Below are 18,690 nucleotides of genomic sequence, written 5' to 3' on the forward strand. Positions count from 1 at the left end.
ATATATATATATATATATATATATACATACATAGATTATTACTATTTAGAAATAAGTTCTTAAGCTTGTTTTTCCTTAAACATAGAACAGTAAATAAAGAAGTAAAGCAAACAATTATCCTTCTAGTTACAACCCTTGTACTCAGTTGCTGCTTGATGTAGGTTGCTAAGACTTTTAAAATTTCACACTTGGAGGATGTGAAACAAAATAATTTTTTCAGGCTTTATATATACATTTCAAATAATCAAAAAATCGTAAATTACTATATTGATACTATAGAATTCCACTATAATTTATCAAGCTTAATAACTAAGCTGTATTTGGGTCTAAAAAATATGAAATTTTGAGCAGACTAATACCTCCTTCAAATCTTGATTCGAAAAACGAGATGGCATCCTAATACATGAAAAATGGCTGAGAATGCCACTAGGAGTACAATCTAAGCTTTTGATTGGTTATTCACATGTCAAATATTCAAGTAAGTGTATATAATTCGATGACGAGGAACCCACTTTGAGACTAATAATGGCTGGAGACGGCTTAAATGTTAAGTCATGTTAAGCTTATATTAAAGTTTTTCTTCATTACCCATTTAAGCCGTGTCCAGCCAAGTGTATATAAGGGACTATTTGCAAAAATGGAAAGAGGTGAGCTGGGGCCACTGTGTTTGATTCAGAACCTGAGTGATATCTCAGCAAATAGAAAAGATATGAGGTTCTTATTTTATATTTTAGCTTGTCAATATCAGTAATTTGAGTTTTTAATTTGTACAAAACAATAGACTTAGTATTTTGACATCACAAACATCTAATTTGAACCAGTGCTGCATTCAACATACCACATTAAGAAATTAAATAATGTATGATACTAAAATTTGAATTATAGTCTACAGTTTGATACCAAACTTATTGACATAAATTCATGAAATAGTAGTTCAATAACATGTTGAATGAGAGTCACCAAACATGGTGACATGTTCTTTGACCTGTGACCCATCTGGAGAGGATTAAAGCAAGAAAAGTAGATTCTAAAAAGTTTCATTTTAACTTGGGGATATCTGATGTGTAAGTTCTTTGAAACTTAGAAAATAATATAGGGGGTGGAAATAAATTCTAAAATGAACATTTTGAGCAAAGAAGTGTCATGTGATACATAAAAGTGAAGATTGAGAATTTATTTAAATATTTGTTTTTGAAATTAAGAAATTAAACTAATATATTATTAAGATTGAATTATAAACTACAATTTAATACCAAGTTTATTGAAAACATTAAAAGCAAAGCAATTAAATTAAATTTTGAATGCAACTATAAAAAGGTCCCTTTCAAACTAACTGTATCTTGAGAGTTAAAAGATCTTGAGTGTTAGTAATGACTGCAAAGAGCAATGAGAGATTCTCAAGGTAATTCTTTTGTGGTTAAAGTGTCACATATACTGTCATACAAAGCCTGAGAACTACATCATTGATGAACTATGATATATATCATGGTGTTTTGACAGACACTGAAAGCTTTATATTCGTCAACCTTTAGAGCATAGAATTTAGCTGACCCAATATGCTTTAGTATGTCTTTTCAATTATGTTTGATATGATGTTAATGGTAGAATCCATACTTTTATGACTGGTGTATGTCACTGCTGATATATTTATTATTTTACCACAATTTAATTTTTTCACCAAGTAAATATACAGATACATTTGTTAATTTAAAAGCATTACTTGGACATTGCTTGGGTATTGCATGGAGATCATGTGGGTCTTGTTATTAAATCACACATCCACAACTGGAAAAACATCTGAGACTAAAAAATTCTTGGCAAAGTGTTATTTTTTTTGTAATTTCACTATCTTCATTTATATTATGTCTAGTGTCAAAAACTGGGTGAAATCATTTGGGTGTTACAACAGATGGCAGTGTGTTCTGGACCTCTAACTGAGAATTATTGCTGCAGCCATTTTTGTCAACAGGTGTTTGCTCAGAATTGTTTTGAGTAAGTTTTAGTTTATGATTTAGTAACTTATGTGTAAGTGTTTCTGTGGAGCTAATTAACATTTAGATATTTTCATTGGAGATTTGTTGCATTTCAAATGCACTTACTCATCAAGAAGATGGGAAACAAATTAGTGTATGTTATTTATAGGAAAGAAATCTTTGCCAGGGGTTATTTTTTGATTATCAGCATGAGAAGTAAGTTTATGAGTTCCTTTTTCATTGCTTTGGTATTAGTTGTTAGTATGAAGTTTGTGATTTATCTTCACCAGATGTCATTGCATGATATTTGTATTTTTCCAGTAACTGTATTTGTCCCAAGTGTTTAAGTACTTTATCTTGTGCATTTATCCTTTATGCTGGTCATTATTGTGTTGTGGAATGGAACAAGTGATCCTTGCTGAGATGATGTAAGATGAATTTTAAAGTGTAGGGACTAAATGTAAAATTAAACTGTAATATTAAGATGAGATTAGTTTTAATAATAATAATATAATAACGTTTGCCAGTTAACTGATTACACAGCAAGTGCCCTGACAAAGGATGCCACAAAAGCTGATTTCCTTCAATTTCAATTCTTTTATCTATCCTTGTCAATGGAATATTAAAGTAATTTATTGGATGACATTTGTTTGGTCTTTACCAAGCCTTGCCAGAAGAGTAAGACCAAAATTACAGACAATAGTTAGTTGACTCAATAAGATAACAAAGATGGGGAAAAAGATAAAGCTAATGTGGTTTTGGGTAGAGTTTTTTAATGAGAAATGTTGCTCATTCTACTATTTCATTGCAACCATCTTCAGCTCTCTATATTTGAATTGTGTCAACAATACATAAAAAATACGAATCTTCCAGATAAATATTTAATCTTTACAAGTGAATTGTAATTTAAGCTTTATTATTGTGGTTATTTGTGTATAATTTTGACTGTAGTAATAATTAGTAAATAAGAGATTTCCTGTCATATTTACTACACTGATACATGACAGGGAGCATCACAATATTTCTCCTTTGATTGCTTCTTCTAAAGTTTGTACAAAAGATGTGGCAGAGTATTCTAGTAAAAGAAGAGTCCAATAAAACAAGCAGTAGACCTCTTGCACCAATGAATTGAGTAAAACGTTTAAAAATGAAGGTTTGACTTCATCTTTAAGATAGCTCAAACTAAAAATTGTAATATTCTAATAAGATTTTTTTACTACTTAGATATTTTTATTTTTGCCATTATATGAATACAAAACATCTTTAGTCAGTTAACTAATGGATTTCAAAACTTCTATTCATATGCAAACAAAATTTGTAAAAATCAAACTGGGTGGGTCTCCTTGAATTCATTAACATAAAAAGGTTCATGCATGGGCATAGGCAGGTAACCTTTAAATTATTTGTTTTCTATATTGTAAAAACTCTCAATTGTAATCTAGTGTTTATTCCTATATTCCTATTTTTGTTCAAAAGAAAGTACAATGTTGGAATATCTCTTCAAATGTGTGAATGATAGATGATATTTTATATGTGAACATTATATAGCACTTTGATCAACAAGCTAGAAATGTTACAGAAAAAAAAATATATATATATATAATTTTCTTTTGTTCAAAATGTTCCTCTGTTGTTAACTAATTTGTGAATACTTTGTAGTCATGAATAATAGTACTCAATCATTTAAATAGTGTTTTCTATTTCAATGAGAGATTGTCAAGTGAAGCAAAAGTATATTATAGTTTCTTTGCTTCTGTGCCTTACCAGGAAAGAAAACTCTTCCATTTTGAACATTGTCATTTTCCTGGTCTGTATAGTTATGAAATATTATTCTACGTTTCCCAACTGGCAAGCTGTTTGAGGTGTTAATACTTGAACTGTCTGTATTTTATTATTGAAATACCTATATTGTTTATTAAACTGGTTATATGTTAACATCAATTCTTGTTTCAGAACTTTAAAACCATATTGTGATATTTTTGGGAAATTCATAAGGTATTCTTTTCATTTTATGAACTTGGCTATTTAACTTTCTTGTAAATTAACACAAAATCTTTTGTAATTTCATGTGACACTCATTTTTCAGTTGGAAATAAAAGAAATTACAATTCTGTGTACTAGGTATTTTTAATGTATAAGATTCAAAACAATATAATATCATTAATATACAAACTAAGGAAAAAATATATACTAAAAAAGTGTGTAGGTTGATTATAATAAATTATATCTGATAATTTTTTCCAGTTATCAAAATGTTGCTGTATGTACTAGAACAAATTTGTACCTGCAAAAAATGATAACATTATTTTAGATAGTTTTGTCCATGATGATGATACAAAATGAGCAAATTGATATAACATTGAGCATTAAAAATATGTATTGTTTTTGAATGATTACATTGAAATTACTCTATTCTACACATATTAAAGCACACTGAGTTAAAGAGGTGTTCCTAAGATATTGTAACTGACTTCATTCTCTTGCCCTCCTTCACAGAAAGAGAGAGAAAAATATGTTTCTTGATTTTCTATATATATAAAAACTATAAGTTCATAAGGTCCTTGTGCAACTTTAGACTTTAATAACTTTTGATATACACATAACAGAAACAAACTGTAATTCATGAACTTTTATTACAATAAAGTGTAATTTTCTAAATTTCAATATAATCGCCTTCTGCAGTGCCTACCCCCCTTCCGTGGTGGGCAGAGCACAGATAGCCCATTGTGTAGCTTTGTGCTTAATTACAAACAAACAAGCCAAAAAATTCTGAAGCTGCTACAGTCCCCTATCAATGATTCATGGCCTTCTGGATCATACTTTGTCACTCATTAGCCCCTTTCTTTAAACTTCTTCATCCAATTGTTAACTGAGTTGCAGTGTAGTGCATCTTCATTGTAATGAGCTCAAAATTTTATCTTCACTGCTGTTATTGACTTCAGTTCACCTAACCACAGCACACAGCTAACCGTTTCTTCTGTTGTTGCTATATTCGTTAGTTGGGGATATGAAATACAAATATTACATTGTAGTAAGAATTTTATGAATTATGCTTTTATGTACCATTTACAGTTTGTTTCTATCATGTATACATCAAAAGTTATTGAGGTTTAAATTTGCACAAGAACTTTATGAATACCCTGTATAAAGATTATCAAGTTCATTTGACATATATTCTTACTGTATTCAAGGATTTTTTAATTTGAACTTTAATATATATATGTTTTAATAGTTATTAAAGAAACACATGATTTAGTGAAAGTTTTAGGTACAAATGAAAAATTCTATAAAAGTCAAAAGATAGATTTGTTTAGAAAATCATTGGCATTAACTACAAAATTAGCCAATAAACAGTGTTTGTTTAAAGGAAAACTAAATAAGAATCAGGTAACTTTAAATAAATGGATAAAATATTTTTATGGTAAACATTAAATATCTAGAAATGTTATTAACTGTTTAATAAGATTTATGGTGGAATTTGAAACATTGAGAATGTTATCAAAAAAGGTGATTTTCTCGGTACACTGCATGTCAACAATTATTCTTAATACTGAGTTTGGAATAGGTTAAATGAAAACAAAATAAAGTAAGTGGCTTAAAGCTTACTAAGTAGAACATTTCAAAGTTCATGAATTAAGGATATCAGCTTTAGGAAAATATTTTTATATTACATTTTTTGGTAGAAATCACCCTAAGTTTGCAAGTGTAACTGCATGATATATTTTTCAAAAAGTATCATGAAAAATAGATTGATTTAGTGAATTTATTAAAAATATAATCAGAAATGCTTTAAAATTAGCATTTGGATGGGAAAAAATTTACATATATTTCATTTGACTTTATATTAATTTGTGTTCTTATTTATTAGCAAGATATCATGGAACTTGTATAACATCTAAATGTTTTTCATACCACCACTAGGTGCTAGAAACAGAAAGTATATAGTTAATTCTCTCAGATATGAATCAGGGAATTCTTACTTTTTCATCATCAGTCATTGTTGTTTATTACATGTAATTGTGATCAATGTATTGTAAATAAAGACTAGTGCTTATTAAATGAAAAGTTAATCTAATTACAGATTTTTGTGTTGTAATTGTTATGTATGTTGTTCATTCAAATACATAATTATTTTGACAACTTTAAATAATTTTGCAAAGAAAAGAGCAATTGCAGACTGCTGAGTCACATAGTTTTTAGTATTTGATGTCACCATTTTGTAAAATCTAGTTTTAATCAGAATAATTTTACTTACCCATAGTACCTGTGGAATTTTATTTGGGCTTTTTCTGAATCTTGTGCATAATGGTTTTTGATAACTTTATCATGAAAAAGATACCAAGTTGATGCTTTGCACATTTTTTGCAACATCCTGTAGAGGATCTCCTTGACTTTAGACAGGCCACTTTGCATCTTAACCAGCTCTCAATCATTTTTTTATTGTTATTGTGTTGCCCTGGACTATTCCTTTAACTCTCTGTCTCAATAATGGTACTCTATCATCTGGAAGAGAACTCATTAATTGGGCATCCTGGCAGTAACTCTTTAATATTTCACTACCATATGTTCAGCTTGCTTGGAACATACTAGAATGCCATTGTCAGAAACCTTGTAACGTCTCCAATGCTGAAGTGATATTTAATGGGCTTGATAGGAAGTCCCTAAGTAAACTTATTGACTAGAATGTTTTCTCCATCAGCTATTACCATGCTGGAATATGTATGTTTTACAAAGTGAATGACATGGTTCATTGGTATATGCAAATATATTTTCATGGGCACAATGTTTATGAGCCTTGAACCCCACCAAATAAATGTATTTTCTACCAATTAAAAGCATGGAATTCCACAACATTGGTTTCGCAGCTGCATAATTAATCAGGTTTCAAGTGCTCCATGGTATCTAATGATTGACACTTTAAACAGCAGATGCTATGTTATTTGTTTTTGGATCTACCTTAAAAAAGTGTTTAAAATATTCCTTTGCCAAACCCTTAAAGAATAGATGTGAGTTTTTATATTTTTGTACACCCTGCTGGTTGTAACAAGGGAAATTTTACATAATTTCTGCATGAATAACTATAGATCCAGTGTTAAAACAGGTATTGACCCCTTTCTATCAACTTGAGTTTGAATATTTGGCCTAATTTCAAACTCTCATTTAAACATCAAATTTTCATACAAATGACAACATAACCTAAGGTCAGTTATATATGAAGTTCTGCTTAGCACGTAGAGAAAACACTTTTTCTAACATTAAATGAAAGCATCTGACTGATCCCAGGAACATCAAGCATGGATGTGATAGTATTCCTGCTACCAGAAAGAAGATAATGTAGGACTTAAAAATGTTTCCACCCACTACAGCTTGTTCCTAACCACTTCTAAAGGTTTTATTCAGTATGGGATTTCAGAAACACTGGATTCTGACCTTTACAGCTCATTGTACATATCAGTTCAAGAGGTCAGAGTGTAATCTTGTAATTTACCCTTTTTGGTGACTTTCCACCATTGTTCTCTTGCTTAGTCTTTCTTGTATATGCTATAGTTCTTGCCAGGATGCAAATACATCTTTGGGATAATATCTCATTAGAAGCACAAGAGAGAGAAATTACTTAACTCATTGACTGCCATATAGAGTATGTTCTGCCTCTAGCAGTTGAATGCGAGTGTACTGTATGGCTCACAAAAATTCCATGCATGTTTAATGCAGCCACAGTTAAAGGGTTAAAGGAATGTACTACCACTTTTACAAGAATTGTAATGTTTGAGTATGTCATACTAAAATCATTTTAGGGTCTCGCCATTAATTAAAGTCCATGTTTCTATGTCTGATCATGTTCTATCTGATAGTCAAGCACTTTGACAATAGCCCAACAGTGTGGTTTCCATTGCAAAAGACTCCACAGTAAGCCTGTCATGTCAAAAGTACAACACTACTCCCTGTTTGATTTCCATAAACTGTCTAGTGTACGTAAATGATAATTTCCCAATGTTCGTTTTAAAGGTCTGAACACAAAAATCCATAGGTGCTACATCTGGTGACTTGACCAATGTGTCTTTATATTAGATTGTGTGAATACGATTTCATTCTCCACTGTGTGAGGTACCTTATCGTTAAACAGGCATGTTGTAGGAGCAACTTGTGTACTTGCGACTTATGCTGCTTTTCCAGGAAGAGGTCATTCTTGATCATGTTAGATACTGTTCCTTGGGGCATGTATATGGTTTTTGCCACTAATGTTCATGGAAGCACACCTGTTACGAGATGACACATTTTATTTACCATGACTGGGGTACAACTTGTTGCAGGTCTCTCTTTGGATAGTCCTGGTATCCCACATTGATCACATTCCATTGTTATTAAGTATAAAGGACATTCCTATCTTGGAAACTCTAAATTCCTGATCTGAACACATCTTCAAGATTTGAGCATAAAAATAATTGAAAACAGCTGTTACTTACCTTCCCTAAAGTAATAAATTTGTAAAATCTCAATACCTAAGTAATATCGAAAGACGTCAAAATGTAGTTCTAATACATGCTGTTATACCGTAAATAATTGTCATGTAAACACCGATTTGCATAATCGAAATTGTTTTGATTTAATGTACTCAACCCTCTGTATTCGTGTACCTAATGCATAAATGAGTTCACATGGTACTCCAGAATATGTGTATTTGATATTTATTTTGCAAAAACTACAAGTTTACATGTATTACTTTGGACCAAATTCAATATATATATTTCACACTGAAAATGATGAGTGCTGCATATTTTCCTTCAGTGTTACATAAGCCTTACAGTAATTCCAAATGGTATACCTAGGAGTCACAAACAAGTCATTATGCTAAGAAGCGTGTTACCCACCATCGTTTCTCATACTGTTGACCTTAGCATATATATATATATGCAAAACTATTCGTTACATTAGATAAGCCGTTATTACAAATATCTAATCTCTCATTTACCAAATACCCGGCAATCTGTGGGTCGCGGGTTCGAATCCCCGTCACGCCAAACATGCTCACCCTTTCAGCCGTAGGGGCGTTATAATGTGACGGTCAATCCCACTATTCGTTGGAATAAGAGTAGCCCAAGAAATGGCGGTGGGTGGTGATAACTAGCTGCCTTCCCTCTTGTCTTACACTGCTAAATTAGAGACGGCTAACGCAGATAGCCTTCGTGTAGCTTTTTGCGAAATCCATAACAAACAAACAAACCAAATATCCACTTATGGAGAAACTCATTACTACTAGCAACCCAAGAAAAATAAACATCACATAAACCTTGTGGAATAAGGACCTTTCTTGTTGCAGTTCAGACAACTGGATAATTTCTCGAACTGATATACAACACAGTTTATCTCACTCAATCGATAGTTAATTACAGAATAACATCATAGTACTGAGAAAGAGAGAATTGCAAAATGTTTTCGACAAGTGATGATTACCTATTAACTACGCTTAAAACTTATTATAACTCCACAAACAATTGAATCTTTGTTCCTTGATCCTAATAAATTTCTCCAGATCGTGCTATCCACTGTTCGGTTAATTAACGTGTTAGTGGTGGACTGTGCTGAAATTTCAGTATGTTATTGTATGACAAATACATATAAATTACTGTTGTCGAGGAGAACAGCTGCGGTCAGCTAAAGTTACTACACCGGTGAGTTTCTTCAATTCTGGCAATTTGTTTTGTGCTCACTTTAAACTATATTTCCACAATAAAAACTTCAGTAAAAAATGAGCTGTTCCTAAAACCCGTTTTTCCACATAAATTCTTCAATAAAATTATCTATGAAGATTTTCCCATGAACTGTTAACCCTACAAAAGCATACACGGGAATGCCGTTAAGATATTTTTAAATGTTCGCACGAAGGGTCTATAGTAAAACTCCATACAGACATCTCCAAGATTGTTAGAGATGTGTAATATTTTAAATATAACATTCTCATTTTCTTTTATTTCCAGACCTAATAGTTTAATTTTAGCATCACTCATTCATTTTGATCTTGAATATTTTTATTATAAATAGGGTTAACGCAGACGCTTTGATTTAATATAAATAGCCAGGAATCAGTTGCGTTACTATAAGAAGTATCCAGTCAACTAATATTTAGAAGGCGCTGCTGTTGCACATAGTTTATTTCGGAATGGTTCAGACATTAGATTGTTTGTTTGTAATTAAGCACAAAGCTACACAATGGGCTATCTGTGCTCTGCCCACCAGGGGTATCGAAACCCGGATCCTAGCGTTGTAAGTCCGCAGACATACCGCTGTGCCACTGGGGGTGCCAGACATTAGAGTTTGTTTGTTTTTATTAAAATGAAACCTATAAACGGTATGTATTGTGCGTAAAGGATGCGGGGTCGTTGGTACCACTTCTCATGGATTTGACGTTCATCATATATATATATGTGACCAAGTTCTTGTGGGGCTCACACTTTCGAGCTCCAAATTCACTCAATATACGACTTATTTTTTACTGGGGCAAAAACCTAGGTGCAACGATATCCTAAAAATTAAAATGCTTCTCAACCGACTGTTCGTAAAGAAAAAAAAAAAAACGCTGGTTTATGTGAACTCAGCATCACGAATTGCAGTGCCTGATTTTTAGTCCAACCACTTTAGACAATTACTGTAACACGTCAGTAATTGGGCCGGGTCCTCTTCCATGGTACGTTTAAACATCAGTAGGCTTAACTTTTTTGCATTAGTGTCATTAGAATATGACAGCAAAGGCAGTGTTCCACAATTAGCTCCTCATCTTGCCAGTAGCTTGTATATTCACCGCTCAACTTCTTCCATGGATATAATTTCCCAATTGTCCAAATGGGCGCGTAAATCTACGAATTCGCCTTCAACTAACAGAGCGGTACCTAGCAGGTAGAAACGCAGTGCGTGGTAATTTAATGCATAAGTTCAACACATAGCATATTTAGTATCTGCAAACACACAGAAAAGGACGGTAAGTTATCGTAAAAAACGTACTGGTCATTTATCATATTGCAGCTGTTGAAAACAGATAGTGAGTGATCTCTTGTCTTATGTAATCACTGTTATATATCAAACTACAAAACAATTTTTAACTACAGGTATAAACTGTCACAACAGACATAATAATCAAGAGATAAAAATCTATTGTATGCAAAGTTGAATTGAACTCTATAGTCTCTGGTGTAAAATCTTTGACTTTATATTTGTAAATGGGAACACCCCAGCTATCAGAGAATTATTGTTGCACCTCCAGAATCTCTGATGCAACAACATAGCTGGTATCGAGCACCCATCGTAAGGTCACACAAATTACTGTCTAAAGCCTTGCGTTCATCAACAAGTATTTGTCTGAATTTTCCTTTCTAAAAGTAAGATGCAGAGTTACAGGAAGTATGTTTCAAGTGTTTATATTCCCATCTTATTTTTTCACTGTTCTTAGGCGCGACCCCCAAATCCTCGGACTGCTATGGCTGAATTTACCCTCTACTCTTCAAAATAACGTTAGAAATGGGATTAAAAATTGCCTATATTTCAATGAATATAAGAAAACAGCGCTTCTTTGCCATTTGTAAGATTTTTGAACGTAATCTTTTGACTATAACAGTGAGCTAAAGAGAGGTAATAATTACATTTTGTAAACATATGGATAGTATTTAAAAAACGTTTTACACCAAGACAAGTTTTGGGCTTTAAATTTCAGGAATTATTACCTGATTTTTTGTTTATTTGGCATCTGTCCCACAGTAGCACAGCGGTATGTCTGCAGACTTACAACGCTAGAATCCGGGTTTCGATACCCGTTGTGGGCAGAGCACAGATAGCCTACCGTGTGGCTTTGGGCTTAATTACAAACAAACAAACACTTATTCGATTGCTTTATCAATAGCAAGAAAAAATACTTTATTAAAAGTATTTTAATTTGAACTAAGGCGCTTGTGGACATTGATGTACTTTAACGGTTGTCATGACAACATATTGGAAGCGGAAATTGGCGTCTTGTACTAGACATTTAACATTAACAGAAGAGACCTCAGGTATAAAGGTTTATTTATTAGTCTCAAGTTTGTTTAGTCTTTTAATGAAGTTCCTAACTTTAATTTAAAATCAAAATATTGAAAATGTTTGTTTCTAAAACTCTTAAGTTCTGTTTTGTGAATTGTTACGTTGTAATAAATTGTCACTGTCATCCATATGTCTAACTTCTAAGTTAAAGATTTTAAAAAGTAACGAGGTTCGTTGATTTACCTGTTATTGTACAATGTTAATTTTTGGCGTAGTCTAACTACGTCTGTTGCTTAGTGCGTCTTATTACTTTTAAGTTTTAACGCAAGGTGTTAATTGGCGAATTAACGTAAGAAGTAGAACATACGGACGCATATTAATGTTTACCCCCCCAAACATAAGATAAACATATTATAAACCTATTAAAACTAAAAGGGAGACATTATAATTTATAGGCCCTAAGTAAGAAAAGTGTAAAAGTAAAAGTTTGGATAATTGAAATGAAAAAGTTTCGAAAAAAGGAAGGGGCAGATCCTTTTTTTTTTTTACTTATTTTCTTTGAAAGAAAATTTGCAACCTTTGTTTCGTGATTGTTGCTTGTTTTCAAAGGGCCCATGGCAAACAGAAGTCTTCTGTGTTTCATGTAAACAACACAGAATTTATGACAAATAAAGAAAAAGGGCAAAATGAATCACATTTGTTCATCTCATTTTTTTATTCAGAAGTTTTCTTTGTTTTTTAGTATGATTGAAAAACGATACTTCAAAAAAGGGGGAAAATCGCCAAGAAAAAGTGTGTGTGTGAGGGGTCAGCTGCAAAAAAGAAAGCAAGCTGAGATGCTAAACATGTATTTTTTTTTACTTGGCCTAAGTATGCTTTTTTAATTGGTAAGTGGTTATTATTTCAAACTCATATAAACTACTATTTCAAGTATTTGTATTTGTACCTTAGTTGGTATAAACAATGCCACCTTCTTTTCATATGAAACATGTATATATGTGTGACAAAAATATAATGAATTTACAAAATCTGGCCAAAAATTGTACTACAGGCAAAATCCCTTGGATAGGGATTGAATTAATGTTATCTCACTTTTAACCCTTGTAAATGTAACAAAAATAATGATAAATACATAGGTTTATACCACTGAAAATAAGTTACGTGTAAGACCAGGCCATGCACAAAACAATATTTTTGAGTAAGGCATGATAAAACTTTTAAAAAAATCAGCCATTTGTGTTTTCACAAGGTATAACAAGATTTCTCAAGTTGGCAAATAGCCAAACTTCTTAATTGCAACTTTAAAAATTGTCATGTATTCAAGCAGTTAATTTTACCTAAACATTGTTTTTTGAGGTACTCTGACTAATCTAAGAAGGCCTTGATTTGAACCACGATCAATGAAAATTAGATTACTTATGCATGAAAAAGTTTATTATTAATAAATTTTCATTCTATTTGGTGATCTAAATAGACTATCATACAAACCCAACTATACGAACCACTTGAAATAATTTGAAATCTGTTACCTTAATTACCTCTAATTCACGTAGTTTATACAATGAAACCAGGGTTCTGCTACTTTTACTAGAAATACATTTAGTTAGACTTAAATATGTCAGTAATACCTTGCATTAGAATGGCCTGATTCTTCTATTTCTTTTATTTTCTTATTTGAGAAGATGAGCAGTATATAAATATATATATTATGTTTATGCATAAAATGTGCAAACATTAACATTTTAAATTTCTTTATATGGTGTATTAAGCCTTGAAATGTGTTTATAATTAGTGTTTTTATAATATTATTTCTTTAAAAAAATTCTTACAGTTTTGATGACCAATTAGGAAATTCAATGAAGAAATAGAAGTTAAAGCTCATGCCACTGATATCTAGTGATGTGTAAGAGTGACATTTAAACACTAGGTTAGTGCTTCTGCATTATACTTTATTATGACAGTAATTCTTAATGCTTCTAACAACATAATAATTTTTTATATATGCAGTGTAATTTTATTGTGTTCTTGGCAGTTGTATGCATAAAATTAGATTAATAAAAAAACTTCAACAGTTTGACTGCCTTATGGATATAGTTGATATAACCTTATTTGGGAAACAATATTATAATGATAACATAAAAAAGCAAAACAAAAAACTACAAGAAGAAATAAGGGTTGAATTAAAGGTTGTTTCACCCACCAAGTCATTCCTTTGTGGATTAAGAACAACGAAAAAAAGAAATAATTTCAATTTAAATGTAGTTCTTAACTTCCATTTACTTATTCAACAAAAATGGTAACCTAATTAAACTAATGATCCACATCAAACCATCATTTAAACCATTTTGTAAGTTTGTATGTGGAAAAAAAATGCATTTTTCTAAAAAACAAATCAAAATCTTATTGAAGAGCTTGTACATGTACTTATTGTTAGGAAAACTCTGATTTTATTTCCTACCGATTATTTAGGTATAACATTATCAACAGTTTAGCAGAATTCTTTGCAAATTTTAAACATGTAAATCATCCACATCTAATTCCCATGTTACTGAGAAATGATACTGATCAGAGCTGAAACTTCAATAGTGCATGTGTAAAAATTCTTGGAGACAGCTTGAATGGATAATGAGGAAAGACTAATATCAGTTTAACATAACAGCAAATGTACAACGCTTCAACAAGGTTTTGTCATCATCAGGTACAAGTAGTTTACACTGACACAGATATATTAAAAGTCTTTCTTCATTACTCATTCAAGCTGTCTCCAAGCATTATTAGTCTCAAAGTGGGTTCCTCATTATCGAATAGTGCAAGTGTACCACAAACTTTTAAAAAGTGTGTGCAGTATATTACCAATATTTCACTTGCTCTTAATTTTATGACAACAGATTCAGTGAATAATTAAAACTAAATTTATCTCAGTCTTGTAGCTTGCACATATTGCTTATCAAGTCAGTGCCTTATAAAAAATAAGGAGAAAACATGAACTATAATAAGCTTCCCCATTAGCCAAAACTGAAGATAAACTAATGCTTTAGCTAATGATGATTCCAAAAATCACAATCATTACTAGGAACAACATAAAGAAAATTCAACTGACTGGAAGAGTAGAAATATCCTATTAATAACAAGCCCGTTCCCTTGGCTGTGGTTTCTTTTATCAAGTATGAGTTTTACAATTTCATATTTGTTACAATAAATTTGAATTATGTAATACTTGCATAAATGTACTCGCAATAATCAGTAATTCATATTTATGAGGTATAGAACAGAAATGATCTAAATTAATTTACATTTTCAGGAAAAGTAAAGTAGTAGTTTTTCTTTAAACTTAGAAGATTGTTTGTGCATTTAGTAATAACTTTTTATTTTGAAATGTGTAAAGATAAATATTAAAATATTGTATAGTTTCTCAAATAAGTTTATTGCAAAAAATAATTGATGCAAGTTCATGCAACAGATATGAATTCAGAAGAAGACCTTGGTAGGGATTCTATTGTGGAGCCATTGGAAGAATATGATGAAGATCTGCATAATTTTGCATCATCAGAAGATCTTACTAAAGTGGTAGGAAAAAGTGTCTTTAATATCATTGACTAGAGAAAATAATTATTCTCTTTTGGAAAATTATTATGCTTTCTAATTGTTTTATGTTTTATTATATTTTTACACCCTTTGATATTTTAATGAAAGATTTTGGAATTGGTGTTAAACAAAAAGACTGATGTTTATAAAATGAAATCCAAAACATCTTCCTTAAATGATTAACAGAGTTCTTAAAAGTTTAATTAATCATCTATACTAATTGTTTTTAAAATCTCAATGCTATTTAGGTGCTTATTTAAAAACATTATAAACTTTTTTGCAATAAATGGAGACATTTTTGTCATTTCAACCAATAGTATGATAGAATGTGTAGGCAAGAATTTTGTATGTGTGTTGTAATGTATTATTCTCAGGTAAAACTGCTTCATACAAACAGGAAATATGTTTTACCCATCTAGATGATGAAAATATTACAAGAATACCCTTCCAATACAATATATTACCTCCTCTCACATAAATAGGTATTCTTGTTCAGTGCTGCCCTCTATATGCAAAACTAATTTGTGCATGTCACAAGTCCTTGAAGCTCCCACTCATCTGAAATTGACTGATTCCAATGCATCTTGCATGCAAATCATCATGTGATGACCCTCCACCAATGAGAGTGCGACATACTCTGTTGATGCACGTGGCTTCCTCTATTCAATTCAACTGAACTATCACTTCTTGTCTGGTAGTACTCGTAATGTTTAGTTTGTGCTCTCCTTGAGTGTTTCATTTTAATTTTTTTCTATATTTCTGTATTAATTTCTCTCAACTAGTTTTCTCTTTATTATACAATAGTGATATTTGTAACTTGTTGAGTTTTTAGAAAATGGAATTATTTTATATTTCTATCTGGTTGTGGAACTTATTACTTCATTACAAATACTTTTTATTTATTTCTGTCAACACAGTTGTGTTTGGTTATTCATTTTGCATTATGAATTCTACATTACCATTTCAGAGGTTATATGTTCTATTGGCACATTTACACAGGCTTTAGGTAGTAGTACTCTATGGGAAGATTTTTGGTTTTCTTCATCAGGAGATTGATTGATTGTCCATTGAGCTGGCCTTTGTTGGGCTTTGCTTCAAGTTTGGGGGCCCACACATTTTGGCGTACAGTCAGCTGACTTTGGAAAGATAAGACTTTATACTGTTATGGTTTTTGACTCATCTTGTTTCATTTCGACTCTTCAATGGTGGTGGCTTCTATCACATGCCTATGGGACACTCATTCTTGTTCCCTTTGTGGTAGACAGTGGATCTCCCTTTTTCAACTTACACACTTGATATATGCCTCCTGAAGGGTCGTGTTCCAGGTGCTTTTGTCCTTGTTGCTGATTGACTTTCCAGTCCTGTCACACTTTCTCCCAACTTCTTGATCGTCCATAGTTGTTGGTGGCTCTGCTTCCTGTGGGGTACTCCTCCACATGACATTTTTGAATCTTTTATCAATTTCCAGGTAGCTACCTCTTTTGTTTTTGGTCTCTAGGTCATCATTCAGTTTATAACATTAATTTTTTTTTGCATTCAGTCAGTCTTCTTCCCAAAATGTTTGTTCATCCATGTTACTCCAGTTCTGGTCTTTCAGACTTATTTTACCTGGTCGACACAGATCTGGTTTCTCAGCTGTTTCAGCTCAATTTGCTTCCTTTGTTCTGGATCAGTTTTATTAACTTCATTTTTCATGGCTCATGTCAACTTTTTCATTTCTTACTATCTTCCACATTTCTTCTCGGTTGGATCCAAATGACCTTTTCTACTCAGTACATCTTGTGGGTTGCTTCATTGTTTTTATGGGTTTTTTTCCATAAAATCCATTTCCATGGTTTCCTTCTTTTACTCCACTTCTTTGTGATTTTTTCCCTTCCTCCCTGACTCATAGGTTTTTTATTGTGAACCAATTGACCTTTTATTTCTTCCCGTCAACAATTCCTGGTGTCTTCACTCTGATCATGCACCTTCTCTTTTCCCTGCATACTAACCCTGTCATCTGTTGGAGGTACTTCGTCTGTCAAGCACTGGGACTACACCTCATACGTTCTTGTTCCATTCTCTGCTTTGGGTATCTGTTTCTTCCTTGTTGGGGTACTGTCATCCACCTTTTGCCAATCTTCACTGTTTTTTGAGACTGTAACTTGGTAAGTTACCTTTAAGTATATATACCTCTTATTCTTCATAGGCATATCCCTATTTTTCTTTATGTATCCTGTTCTGTGGCAATTGGTGTATGTCTAGTTCTACCTAAACTAGTAAAAGCCACACTATAAGGACATGATGACTTGACAATTATAATTCCATGGCCACTAAACACACACTGCTAAGATGGGGTGTACCCCAAGATCACTTGTATGTTTATCCTTGTGATATATATTGTTATGTATTAGAGTTTCAAATAGCCTGAAATTGAGTTAACTGATAAATTTAAATTTAGTAGTTAAATTGTACTTTAGATTTCGCCATTAAGTAAAAGCCAATATATAGTCAGCTTATGATATTTGCCAACAAGATTGATACACACAGTTTTTTTTTAACATACATACATTTTAATATATACACAACAATACAATTTACAATAACAGTTATTACAAACAATGATTTATAAACAAAAGTTTCACAAACTTACAATCAATATAAAGTTTTCTTTCTAGTCTGGAACTTTCTAGATATCTTATCGAGGGTTTACGATGAGCGAGTTCATGTAAGTATGATTCGCCGAGAAACCAGCTAGCTTTGTATCCTTGGCCACACACGCTGTCTTTCACCATTGTAGTTAGGTAATGTTTTCGTAAAAGTACTAATGTCCGATGAGAATCTACTGAATTTAACGATTTGTAAGGTTTGAAATTTATAAATATTCCTGGTTAAACATCTTAAGTTTTCCGATTGATAATCGTTATAAAAATCCAAGTTATAGCTTTCGAAATTTTATAGCACACTGATTATAGCGAACTAATAATAGACACTCTCACTCGACGCGTCGCGTTGGTTCTATTTATAGGCGTGGGAACGTTTTCTAGAAAATTCATTCTTACGTAACAATACTGGTTTACGTATATAGATATATTGTTGATTCCTACTCTCGAGAATCTTCTACAATTTTGGAGAATAGGCAGGAGTT

At 31.9% G+C, this 18,690-nt stretch overlaps 2 protein-coding genes across 8 annotated transcripts in view; both read left to right on the forward strand.

Annotated features, from left to right (window-relative positions):
- The window catches only part of LOC106474938 (charged multivesicular body protein 2a-like), a 44,025-nt gene extending 30,195 nt beyond the window's left edge, over positions 1-13,830 (forward strand). For 5 of the 7 annotated variants that reach the window (XM_022380117.1, XM_022380131.1, XM_022380123.1 and 2 more), the window contains one exon: positions 1,871-4,137. The gene's annotated coding sequence lies outside the window, so the exon portion shown is untranslated. Of the gene's footprint in view, positions 1-1,870; positions 4,138-13,809 lie in introns of those variants that run through there. The other 2 variants (XR_002609101.1, XR_002609100.1) reach the window with 2 other exon arrangements.
- LOC111083593 (dynein heavy chain 2, axonemal-like) overlaps positions 13,816-18,690 on the forward strand; it is a gene marked incomplete at its 3' end in the record, with an annotated part of 41,339 nt that continues 36,464 nt past the window's right edge. The window contains exons 1-2 of the mRNA XM_022380210.1: positions 13,816-13,905; positions 15,439-15,545. Coding sequence (XP_022235918.1) covers positions 15,441-15,545 — 105 coding nt within the window. The remainder of the gene's footprint in view (positions 13,906-15,438; positions 15,546-18,690) is intronic.

Source organism: Limulus polyphemus, unplaced genomic scaffold (genome assembly GCF_000517525.1).
Source record: "Limulus polyphemus unplaced genomic scaffold, Limulus_polyphemus-2.1.2 Scaffold143, whole genome shotgun sequence".
Lineage (NCBI taxonomy): Eukaryota > Metazoa > Arthropoda > Merostomata > Xiphosura > Limulidae > Limulus > Limulus polyphemus.